This window comes from Miscanthus floridulus, chromosome 8 (assembly GCF_019320115.1).
Source record: "Miscanthus floridulus cultivar M001 chromosome 8, ASM1932011v1, whole genome shotgun sequence".
Lineage (NCBI taxonomy): Eukaryota > Viridiplantae > Streptophyta > Magnoliopsida > Poales > Poaceae > Miscanthus > Miscanthus floridulus.
This window is the reverse complement of record NC_089587.1, coordinates 138764924-138787853: the sequence shown is the minus strand read 5'-3', so window position 1 is coordinate 138787853 and position 22930 is coordinate 138764924. Positions and strand designations below refer to the sequence as shown.

The following is a 22930-nucleotide window of genomic DNA, read 5'->3' as shown; positions in this document are numbered from 1 at the left end:
ACATAGGGTATTACATCGATCAGACGGCCCGAACCTGTCTAAATCGCTGTCTCTGCACCTTGTGTCACCATCCGATTCCTGATTACGCGCACCCCCACCGACAAATCTACCATCGCAGGATATCCCTCGGTGGACTGTCGATGATATTTTGTCAATAGTTGGCGCGCCAGGTAGGGGTGTGCGCTTAATCCCATGGCGAGCCAGATGGACCTTAAATCAATAGCGCATTCTCGTCATCAATCTCGTGGAGATCCATGCCGGTCCACGACGACGATTCATCGCTGGCTACACCAGCCCCCACGACAGCATATCCGATCTCGGATCCACCTCCGAGGTCACCTTCATCAACAACTCACCGCCTGCTTCCTCGCTGCTAGAGGAGGTAGATCAACAACGACGATCTAATCGTATCCATCGATTGGGTCAGTCTGAAGCTCGTCGATTGCCTCTCCATCGCCGAATTGGCTCTGGACACTCTGGTTCAGTGCCGACCACCCTCCGATCCAGATCTATCGGAGGCTGCTCGGGAAACTCCAGGGGTTACGACCCTACCCTTCAGGTTTGCCAACGCCGCCGCCGCTTACCAACATGCCCTGAGGGGCAGATTCGCCGACCAGGTTGAAGACGTCCATCCTCTCGCCGACCCGATAATGCTATACGTCGCCAACTAGACTTTCTGTCTAAAGCTAAGTCACGCTTTAATATTCTTTTAAATATTCTCCAATCTTCGTTAATCGCCATAATGTTTCTCTGAGCTGTTTTCTCCATATTTGCTCTCCAAACGATTTTTCAAACCCTCGAACAGTCATGTTGATGCTCGGACACCTCAAGAGACGGCCCAGTCTCCGACTCCTCCCTACACGTGCTACGGGCTCTGCGCTCTGCGTTATGGGTGGTCGGTAGCGGCTCCTTGGTCACGCCTGTTCCTCCTACACGTGCACGGGCTCCGCGCTCGGCGTTATGGACTATGGGCTAGCTAGGGCTGAAGACTCAGCTACACACTAACTGATCAGACGGTTTATATTAAATATAAATACATCTTCGCTCCAACTGATCGCCAAGCTACATATGTTATTTTTTTCTCTAGAGTTCATATATCTTTACATCATGTACTACCCATTCTACATATTTGTATTACAGGATCATCGTCTGGGTGGTCAGACCACCTGGTGCTCAGACTTCTCCACTGATCAACTGGTCGAACCGCTTGGTTCATGGACTCCGTCGCTGACCAGTTGATCGAACTGTTTGCCGGTCGCTTCTACTCAATGCTCACTTCACTGCCGACTAGTTGACCAGACTGTTCGTCGCTCGTGCTTCATCACCAGCTACGTCGGTTACTCCTCGGCGCTCGGATTCTTTATGCTCAAGGACTAAGTGGGCACACTTCACCACACAAACATCACTAGCTACGCCAGGGGCTCCTCGGTGCTCGGACCTCGCCAACTTCGCCTAGGACTCCTCGGTGCTCGAACATCGCCGCCTACGCCGGGGACTCCTCGGTGCTCGGTCATCGCCAGCGACCCCGGGGACTCCTCGCTCCTCGGTGCTCGGACATCGCCAGCGATGCCGAGGACTCCTCGCTCCACCCTTGGTGGTCGGACATCACCAGCGATGCCGAGGACTCCTCACTCCTCCCTTGGTGGTCGGACATCACTAGCGGCGCTGGGGACTCCTCGCTCCTCGGTGCTCGGACATCGCCAGCTACGTCGGGGACTCCTCGGTACTCGAACATCGTCAGCTACACCGGTTACTCCTCAGCGCTCAGATTCTTCGTGCTCGAGGACTAAGTGGGCACACTTCACCGCACGAACATCGCCAGCTATGTTGGGGGCTCCATGGTGCTTGGACCTCGCTAGCTTCGCCTGGGACTCCTTGGTGCTCGAACATCACTGCCTATGCCGGGGACTCCTCGGTGCTTGGTCATCGCCAGCGATGTCGGGGACTCCTCGCTCCTCGGTGCTCGAACATCACCAGCAACGTCGGGGACTCCTCGCTCCTCGATGCTCGGTCATCGCTAGCGGCGCCGGGGACTCCTCGCTCCTCGGGGCTCGGACATTGCCCGCAACACCGGGGACTCCTCGCTCCTCGGTGCTCGGTCATCGCCAGTGATGCCGGGGACTCCTCGCTCCTTGGTGCTCGGTCATCGCCAGCGACGCCGGGGACTCCTCGCTCCTTGGTGCTCGGACATCGCCAGCGACGGTGGGGACTCCTCGCTCCTCGGTGCTCGGACATCGAGCTACGCCGGGGACTCCTTAGTGCTCAGATCTTGCTACGTCTCATTGGTGTGCTATCAAGCTGCTCCATGCTGTTTGGATCAGGGTGCTGATCTTGGGCAGTACGTCTGGGGTCTTGATACGCGCATGTTAGACGACGTCGATAAGCTTTCAGACTTATTTTTCTTTGACCCTGCTACAAGATTCATTCTTCATCTTCCAGTAGGCTCGGGGACTAAGTGGGCACACTTCACCTTACGGTGAATGTGCTTGTTCTCATCTCGAGGCTATGCCCGGGGACTGGCTGCCTGCTCGGCTGGTCTTCTACTTTCTGACCCTAGCACCACGTGACTACATCACCTGCTGTCAGGCTCGGGGACTAGCTGTAGGGGTATGGCCCCCGGTATCCATAAGACAAAACATGGGCCGCACCATCAGAGGTGGCCCGGCCCACAAGATGAAGGCGTGCACGGTGCTGCTCGGCGTGCACCGCAAGACATTGTATAGTACCAAATAGGATACTTTACTTGTAACCCTGCCCCTCCAGACTATATAAGGAGAGGCAGGGGTCCCCTAGCGGACAAGATCTATCTACTACATCTCAATACAATACAACAAAGACACAGGACATAGGGTATTACGTCGATCAGACGGCCCGAACCGGTCTAAATCGCTCTCTCTGCGCCTTGTGTCACCATCCGGTTCCTGATTACGCGTACCCCCACTGACAAATCTACCATCGCGGGATACCCCTCGGTGGACTGCCGACGATATTCTGTCGATACCGGTGGTGCCGCTGGGGAGTAGGGCATGGCGTGGAATGTCTGCTGGGGCCCGAACGGTGGCGGCGGAGGGCACAACGCCTATCCAGAGGGGCCGGTGTAGCTATGTGGCCAGAGCTGCATGGTCCCCGACCAGGGATTGGAGAGGGGTGGGGTGCCAGCAAACGCCATGGCCGTGATCGGTAGCCTGGGATGGGCGAGACGCGCGAAGGAGCGGCGTGTGCGAGGTGTGGGCTGACCGGATTGCGTGTGTTCTCTTCCTCTCCCTTTTTTTCTTCTTTTTTCTTTTTTTCTCTCTTTTTTTCTTTTTCTCTCTCTCTTTTTCTTTTTTTTCTCTCGGGCCGACGGTAGGCCGGCCTAGTCCCCCACCGTGTCTACAAGCTAAGCGGTGTACGGTGTGGAGGGCAGGGCTCGGTCCCGTACTCCTGTAGGTGCCCGCGTCACGCGTTGCGGAGCGAGCAGCCAGGGAGCTGGCAGGAGCGCGACTCGGATCGGACAGAGGCAAGCGGGCGGCCAGGGAGTGCGGATGGCGCAGGCGACACGGATCGCGAGATGGACTCAGAAGAATCGCGAGTCCCGCGTCACGCGCTGCAGAGCGAGCGGCCAAGCAGCAAGCGGGCAGCCAGGGAGCTGGCAGGAGCGCGACTCGACGGCTGAGGGAGGGAGGGAGAAGTGAGCGTGAGTGGAGCGGAGGGGCAAGCGACGTGTCGCTTGGGTCGAGCGGATGAGCCGTGATGCAGCGAGCGCACGCACGATCGGGATTAGGGCCGACGAGTGAAGACTCAGCGATGGCGCGATCGGGTCGGGGCGACTCGGCGATGGCGCGATCCGGTCGGGGCAGGAGTGACTCGGCAATGGCGCGGTCGGAGCGACTCAGGGTAGGAGGACGCGTGACGCGAGCGCGATCGGGGCTGACGAGTGAAGACTCGACGACGGCGCATGGATTGGGGTCGGCGAGCGTGGGGCTCAGCGGCGGCGTGGGTGGAAGGCCTAGTGAGGTGCTCGGCGGTGGGCGGGTAGGTGGCCGGGGATGAAGTCAGCGGCGGCCAAGGGTTGCGAAAGCGCGGTCGCAGGAGCGAACCGTTTGTGATACCATGAAAGAGTGATTAGAATGAGTGATTGTGTTTCATATTGTGTATGTGGTACATATATAGGCAGCCGTGGTGGCATGCAAGCCAACCGCTAGATGCAAAAGTACAGGACAACCATTGCTATATTTACATCATGCTAACACTATCATGGGATCACTTTCGGTCTGATCTTATTCAAAATGCACAAAAGTTGTCCTCACTGGTGGATCCTTTTCTTAAAGAAGAAATTGATTTACTGGTTAAACACACTTATCTTTAGACAAAGCTCTGGGATCTGATGGTTTTAATACTGATTTCATAACGAACTGTTGGCCCATCATCTGCAATGACTTTTACAACCTTTGTCAGGCCTTTTCCAATGACAATGTCTGTCTTCAAAGCTTGAATGGTTTTCTCATCACCTTAGTCCCTAAGCATGATAATGCTATGAAAGTTTTAGACTTCAGGTCTATTTCTCTCCTAAATACCCCTGTTAAGATCCTCACCAAAATCCTTGCCAACATACTGCAGCTGGTCATGCCTAGACTTATCCATAAAAATTAGTATGGATTCATTCAAATCAAATCAATACAAGATGGTGCGGCAATGCTTGGGAGTGAACCATGAAAATAATCAGAGGCACAGATAGGGAAACACTAGACCCGATGCTGGGTCCTTGGTGTGTGTGTGTTAATCCTTAGATGGAAAAGCTCTATCTGTGGCACTTTACATATATAGCCAGCTAACAATCTTTGGAAGATGATGCAGTGTTTGTTGCATGAAAACGACTAATCCTACTCCTACCAAACATGCTCTTAATTTATATATGAATAGTTTGCCATGAATCAGATTTGTCCATGCGAATTGTTGGTGTCGTTGGACTGGTCTTTTGCTGCCGTCGATAGATAAAGGTGATGGGCAACAATTCACGACATAAAGTTCCTTTTGGGAGTTTGTTAAAGTTTGTGTGTGCCTTGCTCCCCTATCTCGGCGGAAAAGAGGCGCTCAGACTCAAAGGCAGTTGGGTTAACTCCAATCCTTTGCACATCGAAAACCCGGCGGGCGCGGCAGCTGCAGCACGCGGGCGGTCAAGGCCGCGCGGCCGGTGAGCAGACGGCGATAGCGAAGTATCGGCGCTCCGGAGTCCGAGGAAAAGGTGGCCGGGAAAGCCCGATTTGCTGCGGTGCACCCGCTCTGGCTAGTGCGAACCCGTCCATCGGCCATCGCCCATCGCCCACCATCCATCCATCTCATCCAAACCACCTCGAATTCCTCTCGCTCCCTGGCAGGGGCCGAGGGGCGTCAGAGGCTCAGCCCAAAGGCGCGCGCCATGCCGGCAGCGGCAGGGGCCCGGTCCCGGTCCCGGCCCCCAGCACCCATTGCCCATTGCTGCTGTAGCGCCAGCTGCTGGTGACGGTGCCGGGTCGCTCCTACAGAGGGAAAGGACCAAAGGAATGAGAGAAGGATCGCGGTCGTGGCGCCAAGTTCGATGGATGAAAAAGATCGCCTCTGTCGTCGTACCACGACGTGCCCATGGAATGGAATGAAAGCAGTGGAATTTCCTCGTGGAGCGCAAAGGCGCGGCCCGTCCATTTCCTTCTTCCATGGCGCTCGTGACTCGCTAGGGCAGAGAGCCGGACTGACAGCATGTTAATGGAAAAACTTAACCTTCCAGGATCAGAAAGGGTAAAAATACAGGTCACCGACGGACGCACGATTAGCTCAGGGAGGTGTTTGGTCGGAGCCGTTAAACTTTAGCCGGCTAAATTTTAGCCTATTTAGTCATTTTATATCTAAACACATAGACTAAATGGGACTAAAAGTGGAGCTAAAGTTTAGTCACCAAGGGAAGCTAAACTAGACCAAAAGTCAAGCTGCCTCACCTTTTAATCACTTTGTAGCCAAATATCTTGACTAAAATGAGCTAAAAGATCTCTTTTAGTCTCTTTTAATCCACCAAACTAAACATAAGTGACTAAAGTTTAGCGGCTGGTTTAGCTAGCTAAAATTTAGCAGCTTCAGTCAAAACAGGCCCTTACCGCGGCATTAGCTAGTTATTTAGGGCAAAAGATAAAAAGGGGCAAAAGGAAGGGTGGTACTGGCCGCCGCGGATGCAGAAAGACTGAAAGGGATGTATGTGTAGCCAGTCCTTGGGAGGGGAGCACGGAGCCGTCCTCGCAAAACAAAAGCAAAGGTCAGCAGCCTGCGCCCAACCCCACTTCCGTCCTAATACAGTACACCCGCTGTGTCTTCTGCGTGAAAAAAAGCGACAAACTGGCCCTGCCCCTCTCTTTCTCTGCACAAAGAGACACGAGTCGCAGATGAATCGGAACGAGACTGTCTCCAATAGTGCATGCATTCGGAGACCTAAACGCAAAATAGGTTCGGCATAGTGTTTTGGCTACCGAAACCACACTCCAACGGAAGACTCAAACACCTCATCCATTTTGTATACGGGTTCGTCGAAACGCAAATCTGCGTCGTTCTAGAGAAAACGACGCAAATCTCTACCGACGCACAGGGGGGAGGGCGCAAGTCACCTGGAGGCTGGCGCGGGCTGAATCAGATCGAGGGGCGAATCGGGTGGATCTCGCCGCCGATTCGGGAAATCAAACGGCGAATCGTGCGAATCAGGCCGAGTGGGTTCGGATAAGACGGAGGCGGGGGTCAGAGCGCGGCGGAAGCCCCAGATGGCGGCGTCGCGGGGCGGGAGCTTCTTGAAGAGGAGCAGCCACGCGGCGGCCGGCCCGCCGCCGCCGGAGAACGGTGAGGAGAGGTGGTAGAGGCGGCGGAAGTCCAGGGAGGAGATGAGGCTAGAGAGCGGGCGCGCCACGGAGCGCACGCGAAGGAGCTCCAGGACGGTGAGGCGGAGCAGGATCTCGTGGAGGAGCTCTGACGGGAGCAGCAGCAGCGGGCCCAGTGCCGTGGCGGCCAGGTCGTAGGCGATGGGTGGGGGTGCTCGCCGGCAAGGGGGTGGTGGTCGGCCATGGGAGGCGGGGAGCCCCCACGGCGCCGTCAGTGCTCGGCCCCCGCGGCACCTCCTCCTCGCCCGCGACCGCCAATTGAGACTGAGAGAGGGACGAACTTTAGTTTAGGCTGTTAGAGAACGGCGAGTTTTAGGTGTGGGACCTTTTACTGTGCATGACCCAAAATATGGAATGAGTTCACGATTTGGGTATGTGTTGTTGATAGTCTGAGAGAAGAAAAGAGCATGCCGCCGATCGGATAGATGAGAGGGAGGGACGAGCAAGCCACCTATTCTGTACACTGTACAGTTGAGCTTCAAAAAACCAACACAAAAGAGAAAGCTACTCCTACTCCTACGCGCGTACTAGTACGTCCGCACAGCTAGCAATGCCACTCCACTAAGCACAGGTTATTATATCCACTCTAGGATTACACTTGACGGCCAAACAAAGAGGGCAGGGAGTGACACAGACACACGCTACTATTGTAGTTGTACATAGCTGCTGCTGACAAAGTGAGCGGCGGTGTGTCGCAGCACAGCGACAGCGATGCGGGCGGGGGCGTACACGGTGCACCAGTCGCTCACCGCCGAGGCGGCCGCGGTGCTCAAGCTCTCGCTGGGCCTGGCGCGCCGCCGCGGCCACGCGCAGGTCACGCCGCTGCACGTCGCCTACACGCTGCTCGGGGTCTCGGAGCCGTCGCCGTCGCCGCGGCTCTTCACCACCACCACCGTCGCCGGCGCCTCCACGCCGGCCTACGGTGGCCTCCTCATGCGCGCCTGCGCCAGGTCCCGCTCCCAGTCCCAGACCCATCCGGCGCAGTGCCGGGCGCTGGAGCTCTGCTTCAACGTCGCGCTCAACCGCCTGCCCACGGGCAATGCGGGGTTGGGCATGGGCTCCTCGCCCTCCACTTCCTTGGCGGCGTCGCTCCTCCAACAGCCCAGCCCGACGCTGTCCAACGCGCTCGTGGCCGCGCTCAAGCGCGCGCAGGCCAACCAGCGCCGCGGCTGCGTCGAGTTGCAGAGCCAGCCGTCACCGCAGTCCACCTCTCCGAGCCAGCAGCAGCAGCAGCAGCAGCCTATGCTCACGATCAAGGTCGAGCTGGACCAGCTCATCATCTCCATCCTCGACGACCCCAGCGTAAGCCGGGTCATGCGGGAGGCCGGCTTCTCCAGCGCCGCCGTCAAGACCAACCTCGAGGAGGAGAGCGCCGCCATGCTGCTTGGCCTCGGCAACCACCACTGCTCCTCGACGCCGTCGTCCTCCCCTGCTCCTCCAGCCGCGGCCGTAGTAGTACCGCCTCACTTGTACCTGTTGGAGCCTTACGGCGGCTTCCCGGCGCACGCCAGTGGCAGCGGCGCGTTGTGGGCAGCGCCCTCCTTGGAATCCGAGTCATCATGCAAGGCGGAAGACGTGAGAGCGATCTTGGAGGTGATGTTGACGCGGCGCCATGGGAGGGGGAGACGAGCCAACCCCGTGGTCGTCGGCGACTCCGCGTCCGTTGCCGGGGCGTCCGTCGCTGAGCTGATGCGGCGGATGGAGCGAGGCGACGTCCCCGACGAGCTGCGCGGCGCGCGAGTCCTCCGGCTCCACCTCTCCCACGTCCACGTCCGGCTCATGACCCGCGCCGACGTGGACGCGTGGGCGGCCGACCTGCGCCGCAGCGTCGGCGCCGCCACTGGAACCGACAACACGGGCGCAGGCCTCGTCATCTACGTCGGCGACATGCGCTGGGCCGTCGACAGCAACGACGACGACGCCCGCGGCTTCAGCCCCGCTGCGCACCTGGCCGCAGAGCTCGCCCGCCTGCTCGGCGAGCTCCGCCTCCGCGCCGCGTCGTCGCACGGCGGGCGCGCCTGGCTGGTGGCGGCCGCGAGCTACGGGACCTTCATGCGGTGCCAGCGGTCGTCCCTGGAGGTGACGTGGGACCTGCAGCCGGTGTCCGTCCCCGCTGGCGCTGGCGGCGGCCTCGACCTGGAGCTCGGCCCTCGCGCTGCAACAGCAAGGTCAAGGTGACAAAGCTGTTGTTTATTTTATTTTAGGGGTGTTATCTCATATCGAGTGTCTCACTTTGCTAGCTTGGCCATCCATTAGAGTAGACAGACATACTAGCCTGAAATAATCAGAAAACTGGACTAGTGGCTATTAATAGGAGGACATGTTCTCATTTTTCATTTCCTTAGCAGGATTCGGAATCTCCAATGCAAATAATCTGATTGCATGCACAACTCATATTGATCCGACTACTACTACTATAAATCTTGCCGCCTACTGTTTCGTCTTTGTTATGAAAAATACTACACTGAAGCGTAATAGTTGCATCTGTTCTTGCTGTCTGCTGTCTTAGCAGCCCGGCTGACGGCAAGGCCGCCCAACCTGCTCAGTTTCCTCTGCTGGATCTTGCACCCAAACAAGACCAAGAGGATGGCGTGCCAATGCCAACCCTGTGTGCTGAATGCGCTAAGTACTACGAAAATGAAGCATCGGTTGCGAGAGCAAAGGCAGCAGGCACCAATCTCGCGCTGACCTTCTTCCCTGGCTGGCCGCAGGCAGACGAGCCCCAGACGTCGCACAAGGTACAGTAATAAAACAGAAACACACACACACACACACACTAGCAAGTGCGGCTGATATGAAAATTCAGGAAGAATTAATCTGTTGTCTGAATAGTAATGATGTCATTCATATTCAAGGGCATTTTTCGCATCGTTTGATTGATGCAGGATGATCTGATGGAGCTGAAGAGGAAATGGAGCCGGCTCTGCCAGCTGAGGGTTCACTCGCGGTGGAACCAACCGACTCGTCCGTGCAATGCAAATGCAACCACCTCTTCTAGCAATAGCAATAGCAATAGCAACCCAGTGCTGTGCTTAAGCTTTGAGGAGGCTCCCACCTTTCATGGCATTGGCAGGAGCAAGATCAAGCAGCAGGACGTCAAGACCACCCTGAGCCTACTCCCGGAGTCCGTCGAGACATCCGATGAGTTCCACCCCCACGAGAGCGAGGGCATGGATGAGGCCATGGCCAGGCCGGTGGCGCAGGAACCAGATCAGGTGGCGGCAGCAGCTAAATCCAGCGACATGAAGAGCGTCCCATGGTTGTGGACCAATAATGAGCTGCTGCCGTCCGGCGATCTCAAGAGAAAGGCGGAGAGCGTCCGGATGCCGAGCGAGTCCAAGCCCTGGATGGGCGGTGGCGGTGGCGGTGGCCTTGACCTGAACCTACGCGCTGACGAGGAGGAGGAGGATGGTGGCGGTGGCAGCAGTGAAGACGAGCTCGTTCCGAGCGACTTGACAAACGACGGTGAAGGCGCCAGTGGTGATGTGACTGACGACAGCCTCGATAGCCATCGCCACGCTGCTGTGACCTTCGACTTCGATCACTAAGTGGTGTTGATGGTGCGAGTGCTGGAGATGCATGGAGGGAGCAAGAGGTGGTCGTTGGCTCGTTGCTGCTTGCAACGTTCAAACTTCAGAATTGGCGGGAACGTGGAGAGGAGAAGCAGGGACGGCTCTGGGCTTCCTGCTCGAATAGCCGCATATGCGACATGCATGTGGACTGAGCTGTTTTGGCTCCCAATTTTTGTTCATCCATAATGTAGGATAAATATATGTGTCAAACTATCAACCAAGATCGATCATATATATTGGCACGCCATCTCTTAGTCTTGTTATTTGTTTACTCGTGAACCCTTTGAGATAGTACAAGTGACTTTTTCCCTTTTTTGACAACACAGAGTTAACCTCTCGACATGTAGGTTCAACACTTCAACATCAGGTCTCCTGCCACTACGCTATGCGGATGTTCTCCTTTGCCTCCGAATGTAATAGCAACTGCTTTGAATTCATGATTTGAAAAACTCCAAAACAAGGAAAAACACAAATAAAATCCTAATAGTATCGAAACACCGTAAAATTTGACTGATGACCAATTCCGTTGAAAACTTTCAATACACCGAAATTTGCATGAATCTGAAGAGAACAAAGGCCAAGTTTTTGACGTAAAGTAGTTACTTTCAAGAGCTACACTGGTAGTACTTCACCATTTCTACTTTCTAGGGATCACAAAGTTTAACAAAATTTATAAAAAAGAGTATTCATATTTATAACACAAAATATGCATCCTATAAAAATATGTGTCATGATGAATTTAGTAATACTTATTTAATATTATAAATATTGATACTTACTAAATTTAGTGAAATAAGCTCAATGATTATTTTTGGGATAGAGTCATACCTGCTAACCGTGATTTTTCAGAGCCAACATGGGTAGGATTACTGTACTAGTACATGTTCACTCGGCAATGCGTGACAGCGAAAAGAGAATTGCGGCTTCCAACGCAAACAAGAGCGCAGGCACCACCCAGTGGCAGTGGGGCTGCAAATTTCTGACCGTCTTTCTCTTTGTTTCTTTGTCATCTGCCGCCCGTCTGTCTTTCACCCCTCCTGTTGCTGACCCTTTTCTTGTTTGTTTGCAAGCGAGCACGCACTTTGCAGGCACGCTGAAAAAGCAGAGGAAAAGACGTCGGAATTTCGGAGCGCTGCGGTGGCACCGTGGCAGTGGTTGGCCATACTGACTGAGTGACCGGGCTGCATATTATCTTTTACCATAATTTAATTCAAATACTAATACAGGTATGGATGTTTTTTAATATGAATACAAAGCAGATGTCTCCCATTCAGATTTCTATTCGGATATTTATTCAACTCAACTTTAAGTGTATATTGTTAAATTCAACATACATGAATAAAATTTTATATTAAGTTCATCGTTAACCAAAGTGAACTAATGAAAGCCACTTCTAATAATCTCCGATATCGAAGTAAACTAAATTATAATAGATAATATTTAATAGAATAATAGGTCAAGTGAAGAAATTCAAATAAAAATGGTAGACATAAATAGACATTTTTCTTTATCAAATTTTTAGGATTACAAAATTATTACACAAGTAGAGATTAAAGTATTTCTGTATATAACATAGACAAGGATAGCTCATAAAAACAATATAGTTATCAATAAATATTTAATAGTGAAATAATCAATTAATCAAGCAATATTATATTTATATAAATATGTACCATTAAAATGTAAATTATATAAAATAATTTAAATCAATAACTAATCTAAAGTATAAAAATAATTTACAACAACAAATATATTAGGTTTAAACTAAATCAGAAAAATACTAAAATAAGTTTAATCTTTATGTATCATTAATAATTTTAAATTAATACTAAAAGTTATTATAGATATACTATTAAATGGTTTTAATGCATCATTAGTAATAATAAAATTTAATAATCGGTCACTCGTTATGGTGAGAAAACTTTTAATAGGTTCATGATACCTTATTTTCTTTGCGGATACGGATATTGTCGGTTATTATCGAATATGGATATGGAATTGCATAAAGAAAAACACTAAAAACGAATTCGGATACATCTATTTAGTATCCATATTACAAACGGATACAAACATGGATATCCATATTACAAGTTTTAGCGGATATCGATGCTGGATAATTTGGATATCCATTTCCATTTTCAACCCCATATATAGGGCCTCCTCGGAATCTTGATATCCATTTCCATTTCCAACCCCATATATAGGGCCTCTTTGGTACGGACTCCGCCGGCTCCGGCACCGGTCTGACACACACACATTGTAGCAGCATTGTTCACAAAAAGTTGTTTCTCTCTAACACACAAGGAGCTGTCGGAGCCAGTTTTTTTTTGTTTTGGCTCCTCTCACTTTGGCTCCCTGTGCGCTATAGTGACACTATAGTGTGGGAGCCAGAGCAGGTAGGAGCCCGACCAAATGGCCCCATAGAGAAAATTGAAAATTTGTATGCAACTACAGAGGAGTGAAATTTTGTTGTCCAAGCATTGCTTTTTTATAAAGAAAGCTTTTATTAAATTCTCAAAGCAGTACATGAAGATGGTACGGGCCTTGGACATGATATAAGCAGCCTATCGGTCACACCAAAATGTATCCAACTGAGCTAGGGTTTTTGCCTACCAAAATGTATCCAATTGAGCTAGGGTTTTTGCCTTTTCTCTCTGTTGCACCGCCGCCGTAGTTTCTCCTTCTCGATCGCCTGCGTGCATCGGTGATGGGGAAGCAGGTCTCTAGAACCCTTGTCCTTGCGATCATGCATAGAGAGAGGACGAATAAGGTTTTTGGGCAGCGCTCTTTTCACGCGACTGCTCCTAACTTTCACGATGGGTCGTCTTCCATCTAAGACAGGCGGTGCTATGTCCCGGTGTATTCGTCATCAGCTGCTCCGAGCTCTTCCTCCACCGCTCATCGACGATTTCGCACCACCACCACCAGCGTCATCTCCCTCTGCATCTCCATCACCAACGACACCATCTTCCTCTACAGTCGAAAAGTACACACCCCGTGATCCAGTGTCTCTATTCATGTTGTTTAATCTAACTAGTGTACGAGCTATGCTTTCACTAGTATTTATATTCATGCTATTTAATCTGATGACTAGTGTATGAGCTATGCTTATACTAGTATTTGAGATTGTCATGATTTATATTCTGATTTTAATCTAGAAATTGCCTAATTATTCAACATAACCAACCATTCTTAGAGCGAGGAGTTGGTCACTTACTTGCAATGCTATTGCGCTGAAGCGAAACCAGTGAAGTGAGGGTGAAACAAGGGGAAGGTGCTTCTTGGCTGCAAAGCCGATAGGTGCATAGTTGAGGCAGCAAGTCGAGGTGGTTCCAAATGCTGAAGCCATTGTGGGACTGTTGCAAGAAATTTGAAGGTTTGCATTAGCACTCAGTGCATACTTGAGGCAGCAAGTCGGATGTGGTCCCAAAGTACATACTTGTAATGATGATAGATGAGTTTATACAAACGAGAAGGGAGCTAAGCAATTAATATAATGCAGGCTGCATGGTATAAACAGGCAACAATTAACCTTCCGGAGTTCTAGCACCTAGACTAACACTAAATAGAAAATGATGCTACATGAGTTTAGACAAACAAGAAGGGAGCTAAGCAATACAAGGAATTTTTTTTATCTCATAGTATAATACCTCTGATAGTATGAATGAAAGGTTTTGGGCTGACAATTGCAGAAACACATGTATAGCACAATCTGTCATTACATTGTAACAAACAAACATTATATTATAACTGAAGAGATTGCTTCCATTATTTCAAAAACTACTACTAGGAAAGAAAAAAAAATTATAACCCAGAGTGAGAATGCAACAATGCATAGACAGAGTGAGAACCAATGGTTCAAATAGAAGCACTAAAGTAATGAAACTGGACTCAGAACATAGAGTAATTAACATACATTACTGTGGTTTGATCTAGTAGACCCATCTACCACGAAAAGCTTTTTTCAAAGGAAATTTGAGGGAAGCTGACTCCTTCAGGAAGCTGTTGACATCAGTGCACCACAAAATTCAATCTTAACTCATGCTAATTTAGTGGAAAACGAGAAATTAAATGACAGATGAAGCACATTGGAGCTATCAACTGAACCAAGATACTCACAGGAGTGAACTTGTTGAACAGAGGACCTATCACAATGGGGTATATTGTCATCATCAGGAGAGCTAATACAAACATGAAACCCCAGAAGTATATAGCCAGGTAAGGTCCTCCAATTTGAAAGAATACAGGAAAAAAATTGAAAGAATCAGTTGATGCACTTGGATGACACTACCATAAGCTACATGTGATTTTGATTCTGTGAACCTTGGAAAAACTAACTAACAAAACAGGTCAAAGGAAAAAAAAAGTGTTGTACACATAATTGTTAATTAATTAATTTGGAAATGAACTAGTGCAAGGCTGTCAACTTGAGACTACAGAAAATTGAATTTGGAAATGCTATTCAGATATGGCAGAGCAAAACAAGTTATGGAAGCATGGTAATAGATAGTTCCCTTCAACTATCACTATTTTGTACCTGCCAAAGTCATGGTAATTAGCAATCAGCAAGCATCACATCCATACCCATACTTCAACTGAAGCATTTAAGGATAAAGACAGTATTAATGCAGTCTTACACATGGAAAAACATAATACTAATCGATTCCTCAATTAACTGAATCATTTAACTGAAGCACCTTTCTTAAAAAAATGTTCCAGCAATGTCTAAATTTTTTTTAACATCCATTCCCAAGCTATAGGTAACTGAACAATCGCTATAAATTCTCTTGGAAGCAAATTAGTAGTCTAGTGCAAGACATTCAATTACTAATTAGCAATTGCATATAGATGAAGTAATATAAAAAGCCATTACAGATTTCTCCAACATACTGCTAGTAAAATAAGCATGATCTGTTTTCAACTGTGTACTTCCAGTGGAAGATCTATCAAAATAAAGCAGCAAGACATGAACTAAATAAGCTAAGAAAACTTACCCATATGAAACATATGGCTCGACCCTGCCAAGCATGTTAATAGTAGCCTTGTTGACCTTAAGCAACACGCCATTGAAGATCTGCAACTTTTCCTCAAAACTGACACAAACGGGCCTCGCACTTAAGCTGCAAGAGCTCCTTCTCCTGAACCCAACATCCGCATAGGCAAATGCAGAAACAAATCTCAGTTGTCTTTTGTTTATAATTAAGAGGGCTTCACAAACTGATTTACATAGTCGACTGTTATTTGACAAGGAATAGTCCAGCATACAAGGAAAGGAAGGTAGTATTTTAAAATTGGTATGTTGGATCAATGATGAATAAGGAAGTATTCAATAGGATCTTGCCATATGCGAGATTAAATTCACTACTACTGGACTACCTTGGGTGTAGTCACAGACTCTCAGTCTCACCCAAGTCAAGCTTGCTGGTGCTGATAATTTTGATAATACCACCCTCTAGTCCTCTAATATCATTTATCATGTTCTAATTTACCAATAATTATCCATAATACCATAGCAGGGGACATGTCTCAGCCACTATTACAATGACTTATTGATAGTGCCTCCAGTTTGAAACATCAAAATTCATTCATTCAGTCGATGTGCGGCAACTTGAAGGTAAATGCTATCGGACAGGGACTTGTCATCAGAAAATTTTAATTGAGATTAAATTCACTATCAATAAGCTAATTTCCGACTGACATGTCATCAGAAAAAGTCAAGAGAATTTTTTAGACTAACCAATCATGCGACAACAACAATTAGGCGAAGTTCCCATGGCCGCCTCACCGCGCAAATTCCATCAAAGGCGTGATGCAATTGATCACTTCGCCGGTATAGAGTAAAAATAGGCTGCCGGTCGCGGCGCAGATCCGACGGCTAGAAATTGGATGGAATTTAGGTGGCTGGTCCCGGGCACCTCGCCGTGGGGACTCCCGAGTCCCAGTGGTCCGCCACGCGGATATCCACAGACTTGGCGGGCCGGCAACATCCTATAGCTGGCACGCCCCCTCCCGTCCCTCATCCGCTGAGCAGCAGCAGCAGAGCAGCAAGGCAACCAAGACCGTACCCGGCCAGGTGGAGAGGGAGAGAGATGGACCCGACGATGGGTGATTGTGATAGCTTGGAGTGCTTCTGGGATTGCCTCGACTCCGAGGGGGTGCAGAGGTAATGCACGCGCCTCTGCGGTCTGCCCGGCCGGCCATTTCATCCATCCTGTGTTGTGTACTCTGGATAATTGGATCGTCAACCTGTGTGCATGCAGCTTGTACATCGGGGCGGACGGCGACACCGCGGTGTCCGGCGGCGGCCAGCTCCACGACGGCTACTCCAGCGCCCCGGACGCCGGCTCCAACTTCTCCGCGGCGACGGCCGCAGGGGATGGGGCGGAGAGGGAGGGCAGGCCTTGCAACATGGTCACCGTCCTGGAGAGGCGCCGACGCCGGAGGCTCAACGACAGGCTCTACGCCCTCCGCAGCGTCGTCCCAAACATAACCAAGGTATAGGATGCATGGTCACTGAGTCATCCCATGCATGATGCATACATACGCCCTTGATTGCTTGTTCATGCTTGTCCGTGGAATGAATTGCAGATGGACAAGGCCTCCATCATCAAGGACGCCGTCGAGTACGTCCTGCAGCTGCAGCAGCTGGAGCGCCAGCTGCTCGCCGAGATAGCCCTCCTCGACACCGCCGCGAACGCGCACCATCTGGTAGTCGGCGGCACGCCATCCACGCAAGACGGCTGCGCCGTGTCGCCGACCAAGAAGATTAAACGGAACCCGTCCTTCTCGTCCCACAGACGCTCCTCCTCGCCGCCGGTCGACGCTCTCGAGGTACGGTGTAAGCAAACAGGCTAGCTAATTAATTGCGTGCCCCGACGAGCTGGCGGAATGAGCAGTAATGGTGACAAGCGACCGTCCGGCTCCGGCCGACGCTACCCAATCTATGTCTACGTACTCCTGTCTTGGATGCTTTTCCTGTTACAGCGCCGCGCCGACGGCCGGCGGTTAGCTTGTCTGGATCTGGACTGATCGAAATCGATCGACCCCCGTCGGTTTCCTGAAACGACAGGTGAGGGTGTCGGGCGCCGGGGATAAGGTGCTGGTGGTGAGCGTCGCCTGCACCCACCGGAGGGACGCCGTCGCCAAGGTCTGCCGTGCGCTCGACGGCCTCCACCTCCGCGTCATCGCCGCCAACGTCACCGTCGCGTCGGGGACCGTGATGCACACGGCACTCGTCCAGGTACCGCCTTTTTTTGCGCCCCTTGGTTCCTGACGTCACACGGGTGACGTAGGGGGTAGGCCGTAAGGATAGACTCGAGTGTTGCTTTCATTACCTTCTTTTTCCTTAAAATAAGTCAAAAAAGAAAATTCCTTCTCATCATACCAGTAGTATTTATTAATCAAATCAAACAAAGAGCCAAAGTGCAGTGTTAGATTATTTGAAATTCACTGCCAGCCAGTAGGAACGCGCGCGCTTTTCATAGTATTCAACTTACGGCGCCATGGTTTTACACTGCCACCACACCATTTCGATCGTAGATTCTTTGAAATTTCTTGCCTTGACTCTTTGAAGCAGTAAACCCTCATGAAACACAATCATCTCTCTACATATAAATGCACCGCCTCTCATTCGTCTCCTTTCTGCGAACATAGAGCATCTCAACTTCCTCTATTTCTATAAAATTGTCATATTGATAATAATTATGTTTTGTTTCGTGCTCCTGCATACGCATTTTATTATATTCTTTGTATTCTTATTACTGTATGCATGCAAGTAGTCGGCTCATGTAACACTTGTGCTAACCCAAAGTAGTTATTCATCCAGAAAGAAGAAATGCATCAGACAGAGATGAAGGAAATGATCGAGACAGCAATATCCCAACTTGATATCGAAGGAAGTCCACTAACTAGTACGAGTTACTGAGAGAATTGTGGAATACTATGCATGCATTCCCGGTCTTTCAATTAGTTATAAATAATCATGTTCTCATGTAACAAGAACTCTGGCAACCGTGATATCACTTTCGAAATTTTGGTTCATGCTGACAAGCAATCTAAGCTTTCTTTCCATCCTACATACGAGCATTAATTTGGTCTCCATGGCATGAATGTTGAATTAAGTTCCCAATAGTTTTTTTTTTCTTTGCATGCAAAAGAATGCATCTTATTGAAATATTGAGAAGGATCGACCATACGTATGCCATATCGAGTTTGTAATTTTATATGTGTCCTTTAATTATTATCAAGTGATTATTTCTTGAATCAAGTATGGAATATGGATGACTGTTTGTTTGGATGGCCTGTGAGTTTCGGATATGCATTCGGGTGATCTTTGAAATTTTTGGGTTGTTAACTGTTAGAGTATCTCCAAAAGCTCCTTTCAATATTATAAATATTTTTTAGATATCTATCTTTTTTTCCTAGATAGAGGCGGCTCCATAAAAAATATCCCTAAATATGTCTTTCGAGAGCCCTAACAAATGAACCGTTTATAAAAATTGGATTTTTAGAGGTGGGTTGTCAGGATAAGCAAGAAGGTGGCAAGGAAGGGCGGAGTCACTGTTGGGCATCCGACAACTGGCGTTACGGCTGGGAAGTCTGATGAAAGCGTGGGGTCATTCGATCCTGCTGAGCGCTGTGATTCTGTTAGCGCCCTTACTACTTGTGAGTCGGTTACTTGGCTTGGCGTCTTGACGGCGTGGCCGTGCGGGCATATATAATGCCTTGTAATGGATGGAGTCAGTATCAAACAACTGAAACAGAACTTCTCTGAATAGAATCCTTCCTCCTGACATTTCTGTTCTTGCTGTTCTATCTCTGGTTCCCTGCTCTCCCAAATCTCTAACTCCGATTCTAGTTATCCTGTCTGAATTTGCGAGCGGATTCATGACAATTGGTATCAAAGCTGTTGATCCGTCGGTTGTGTCACCTCGATCACATTCGTAATCCCCGTCGGCAGGATTCATCATCTCCACTTCGGTGTTGATTCGGTGTCTCCATAGGTCCAAGCCGAGGTTGACGGGTCGGTGAGGAATTCGGGATAACCGTGGGAATCGGTTGATTACTCGCAAGCTTGGCGCCGAAGAGAGGACCATCCAAGTTCTAGAAGGATATGGCGAAGTCAGTGGAGGAGATTTTGACTCAGCTCGGGTTGATGATGAAGTAGTTCGCGGGTTTCCAGACGATGATGCAGAGTACCATGGACTCGGTGGATGCCATTGGGACATGGCAGGCGACCGTGGACACGGCGTTCGACGAATTGCGCCAGCGAGCGCAGGGTAGGTCTACCTCACTGCACGTGGTGACCAGGCGGGGAGAGCTTGCGGCGTCGCGGGTGGACTCGATTGAGGCGCGACTTATGACAGCTCCTGCACCGCCACCGATTCTGCCAGCACCGGCGTTGAGGAACATGGACCTCAACGCGGCTCCCGGATTGTCCTCGTGCTCACCTGCGAGGGACGAGGAGCGGGCCAAGGGTCACGGCGAGGACTGCGGCGGGATCCTTGGACCCTAGCCGCAGGACTTCAGGAAGGGTACGCATCCTACTCCAACCCCCGTTGAACCCCCTTTCCTGGATGATTCTGTTCAAACAAATTTTCATTCGCCTCCTTTCCCCAAATTGGAGTTTCCAAAGTTTGACGGTGAATTTTCCTCGTTTATGGTGGGATGAATGCGAGATGTTCTTTGAAGTATATGTTGTGCCACCCTCATTGAAGACCCGGTTTGCCGCTCTGAACTTCAAGGGAGTCGCCAAGATGTGGTTGCAGACGATTCAGAGGAAGGGGCAGATTGAGGATTGGGAGCAGTTGTGTGAATTAGTGATGAACCATTTTGATAAGAATCAATATCAGTTGTTGCTCAAGCGGTTTGATGCTCTCAGACAGACTAGGTCAGTAGATGATTATCAGGAAGAGTTTGAGAAGCTAGCTCATGGGATCATGTTGTACAACAACAGTTATGATGATACTTATTTTGTCACAAGATTTGTGGCTGGCCTTAAGGAGGAAATCCGAGCTGTCATTGTTGAACCTAAAACAGGATCTCTAGGCATACATCTAGCATGTCTACTTACACTTTGAATTAAACCGTGAGTCCTAGAAGCATCTACTAGTACTGGATTAGAGATAGAATGAGAGAGAGGGGTGAAAAGGTGCAAACCATCGGCCGCCTTGGATGAAGATGGGCTCGCCATCGCAGTGCTTGGCGATAACCCAGTGGCGGTGCAGTAGCAGTGTCATCTGGGGTCGGTGTAGAGGTCGCAGGGCAGCCCGACATCATAAGCGATGGCGGCACTTCCCATCGCTGGCAGCTCAGGCGAACCTATAGTCCTCCGGCGTTAGGGTTTAGGACTGTAGGTGTGGTGCTAGGCGGCTCAGGCGAACCTCGTGACTCGAGTTCCCCGGCCTCCACCTCCTATTTATGGCACTGTGCGACGGGGGCCCACCAACCATATTAGGGTTGGGCGCCCCCGCTCAGGGTGTGGATCTAAGGGCCCAATAGGCCGTTGGGCCTATTGGTGGAGATCAACTAACATTCTCCCCCTTGATCTCACTTATAACTTAAACTTAACTTACTTACTTTCTCTTGTTCTCATTCCATCACAGATCAGTGCATAGAGCATGCCTCATCGTCATGGTCTCTTGCCATTAGATTAAACAGCTACAATGCACCTCTCTGTTTTGAAACAGATTCTTAACTAGGCCTTTATTGTCTAGGAATCATAGGCTTTCCCTTAAACCCATGCCGGCTACGTGTTCTTTGAACACACTGGGTGGTAAGCCTTTTGTAAGCAGATTCGCGAGCATATTTTCTGTTCTTATATGCTCAAGACTAATTATATGATCCTGGAATTTATCTTTCACAACATAATACTTTATGTCAATGTGTTTGGTAGCACCACTTGACTTATTGTTGTGAGCATAACATACTGCTGGATTATTACCGTAGTATAACTTAAGTGGTTTATGTATGTTGTCTACCACTTTCAACCCGGGCAAGAATTTCTTTAGCCAATTCACCTGCCCTGTGGCCTCATAACATGCTATAAACTCGGCATACATTGTGGACGATGTAGTAACAATTTGCTTTGAGCTTTTGCACGATATAGCTCCTCCCACGAGAGTGAATATGTACCCTGATGTGGACTTTCTTTCATCTCCTGCATAATCAGAATCTGTGTACCCCTCTATATGCAGGGAATCAGATCTTCTGTATGTTAGCATGAGACCCTTCGTACCTTGCAGGTAACGCAAAACTTTCTTTACTAATTTCCAGTGTTCTATTCCTAGATTACTTTGATATCTGCCAAGCAACCCGGTAACAAATGCTAAGTCAGGGCGAGTACACACTTGAGCATACTGTAAACTTCCAACAGCTGAACTATATGGAACCGCTTTCATTTGATCGATCTCATATTGGTTCCTGGGACATTGAAATTCCCCATATCTGTCGCCCTTGACTATGGGAGCAGGTGATAACTTATAATTTTGCATACTGTATTTTTTTAGAACTTTTTCTAAGTATACCTTTTGTGATAGTCCTAAAACCCCCTTTTCTCTATCTCGGGGAATCTCTATTCCTAGGACGAACAAAGCTTCACCGAGATCCTTCATATCAAACTTTGAGGACAAGAACTTCTTTGTTTTTAGTAGTAGATTAACATCACTGCTAGCGAGCAAGATGTCATCCACATACAAGACTAGGAAAATGTATTTCCCATTCTTGAACTTTGCAGAAACGCAATTTTTCTCTACATTTTCTTGAAACCCAAACTTTCTTATTGTACTATCAAACTTCAAATACCACTGTCTTGAAGCTTGCTTTAATCCATAAATGGATTTCTTCAGGCGACATCCCATGCGTTCTTTTCCTTCCACAACAAAACCTTTTGGTTGTGCCATGTAAACGTTTTCCTCCAAATCCCCATTTAGAAATGTCGTCTTTACATCCATCTGATGTAATTCTAAGTCATAATGTGCTACAAGCGCCATTATGATTCTAAAAGAATCCTTACATGAGACTGGAGAAAATGTCTCATTGTAGTCTATGCCTTCTCTTTGTGTGAAACCTTTCGCCACAAGTCATGCTTTAAACCTTTCTATATTCCCTTTGGAGTCATGTTTAGTTTTGTAGACCCATTTACAATCTACTGTCTTGGCTCCTTTAGGAATTATTTCTAAGTTCCAAACTCCGTTGGTTTTCATTGATTTCATTTCATCTTCCATGGCTTCAAGCCACTTGGATGAGTGAGCGCTTCTCATGGCTTCTTCAAATGAGGTGGGATCACCCTCCATTTGAAATTCCTCACATTCATAAACTTCATAATCATCAGGAATGACTGATCTCCTTACTCTTTAAGACCTTCTAGGGGCCTCGTTAGATGACGCTTGTTCTATATGAGGCTATTGTTGCTCTTCCTCATGTGTGACAATAGGTTCTATGGGATCCTGAAGGACAGGTTCCTCATGTTCATTCATTGTTGCCATA

The 22930-nt window shown here is 49.3% G+C and overlaps 2 protein-coding genes across 3 annotated transcripts; both read left to right on the top strand.

Annotated features, from left to right (window-relative positions):
• Positions 1–7530: 7530 nt before the first annotated feature.
• On the top strand, positions 7531–10679 carry LOC136473579 (protein SMAX1-LIKE 4-like). The gene is made up of 3 exons (XM_066471232.1): positions 7531–9046; positions 9385–9610; positions 9758–10679. Exons 1-3 carry the CDS (start codon positions 7584–7586, stop codon positions 10418–10420), a joined length of 2352 nt encoding a protein of 783 aa, XP_066327329.1. The 5' UTR covers positions 7531–7583; the 3' UTR covers positions 10421–10679.
• A 5655-nt stretch (positions 10680–16334) lies between these two features.
• LOC136473578 (transcription factor BHLH6-like) lies at positions 16335–18661 on the top strand. 2 transcript variants are annotated; one of them, XM_066471230.1, is made up of 5 exons: positions 16335–16607; positions 16705–16939; positions 17033–17275; positions 17514–17684; positions 18258–18661. In XM_066471230.1, exons 1-5 carry the CDS (start codon positions 16534–16536, stop codon positions 18366–18368), a joined length of 834 nt encoding a protein of 277 aa, XP_066327327.1. In that variant the 5' UTR covers positions 16335–16533; the 3' UTR covers positions 18369–18661. The 2 variants fall into 2 exon arrangements, with proteins under 2 accessions (XP_066327327.1, XP_066327328.1); XM_066471231.1 differs by having other exon boundaries at positions 16340–16607; positions 18270–18661.
• The last annotated feature ends 4269 nt before the right edge of the window (positions 18662–22930 follow it).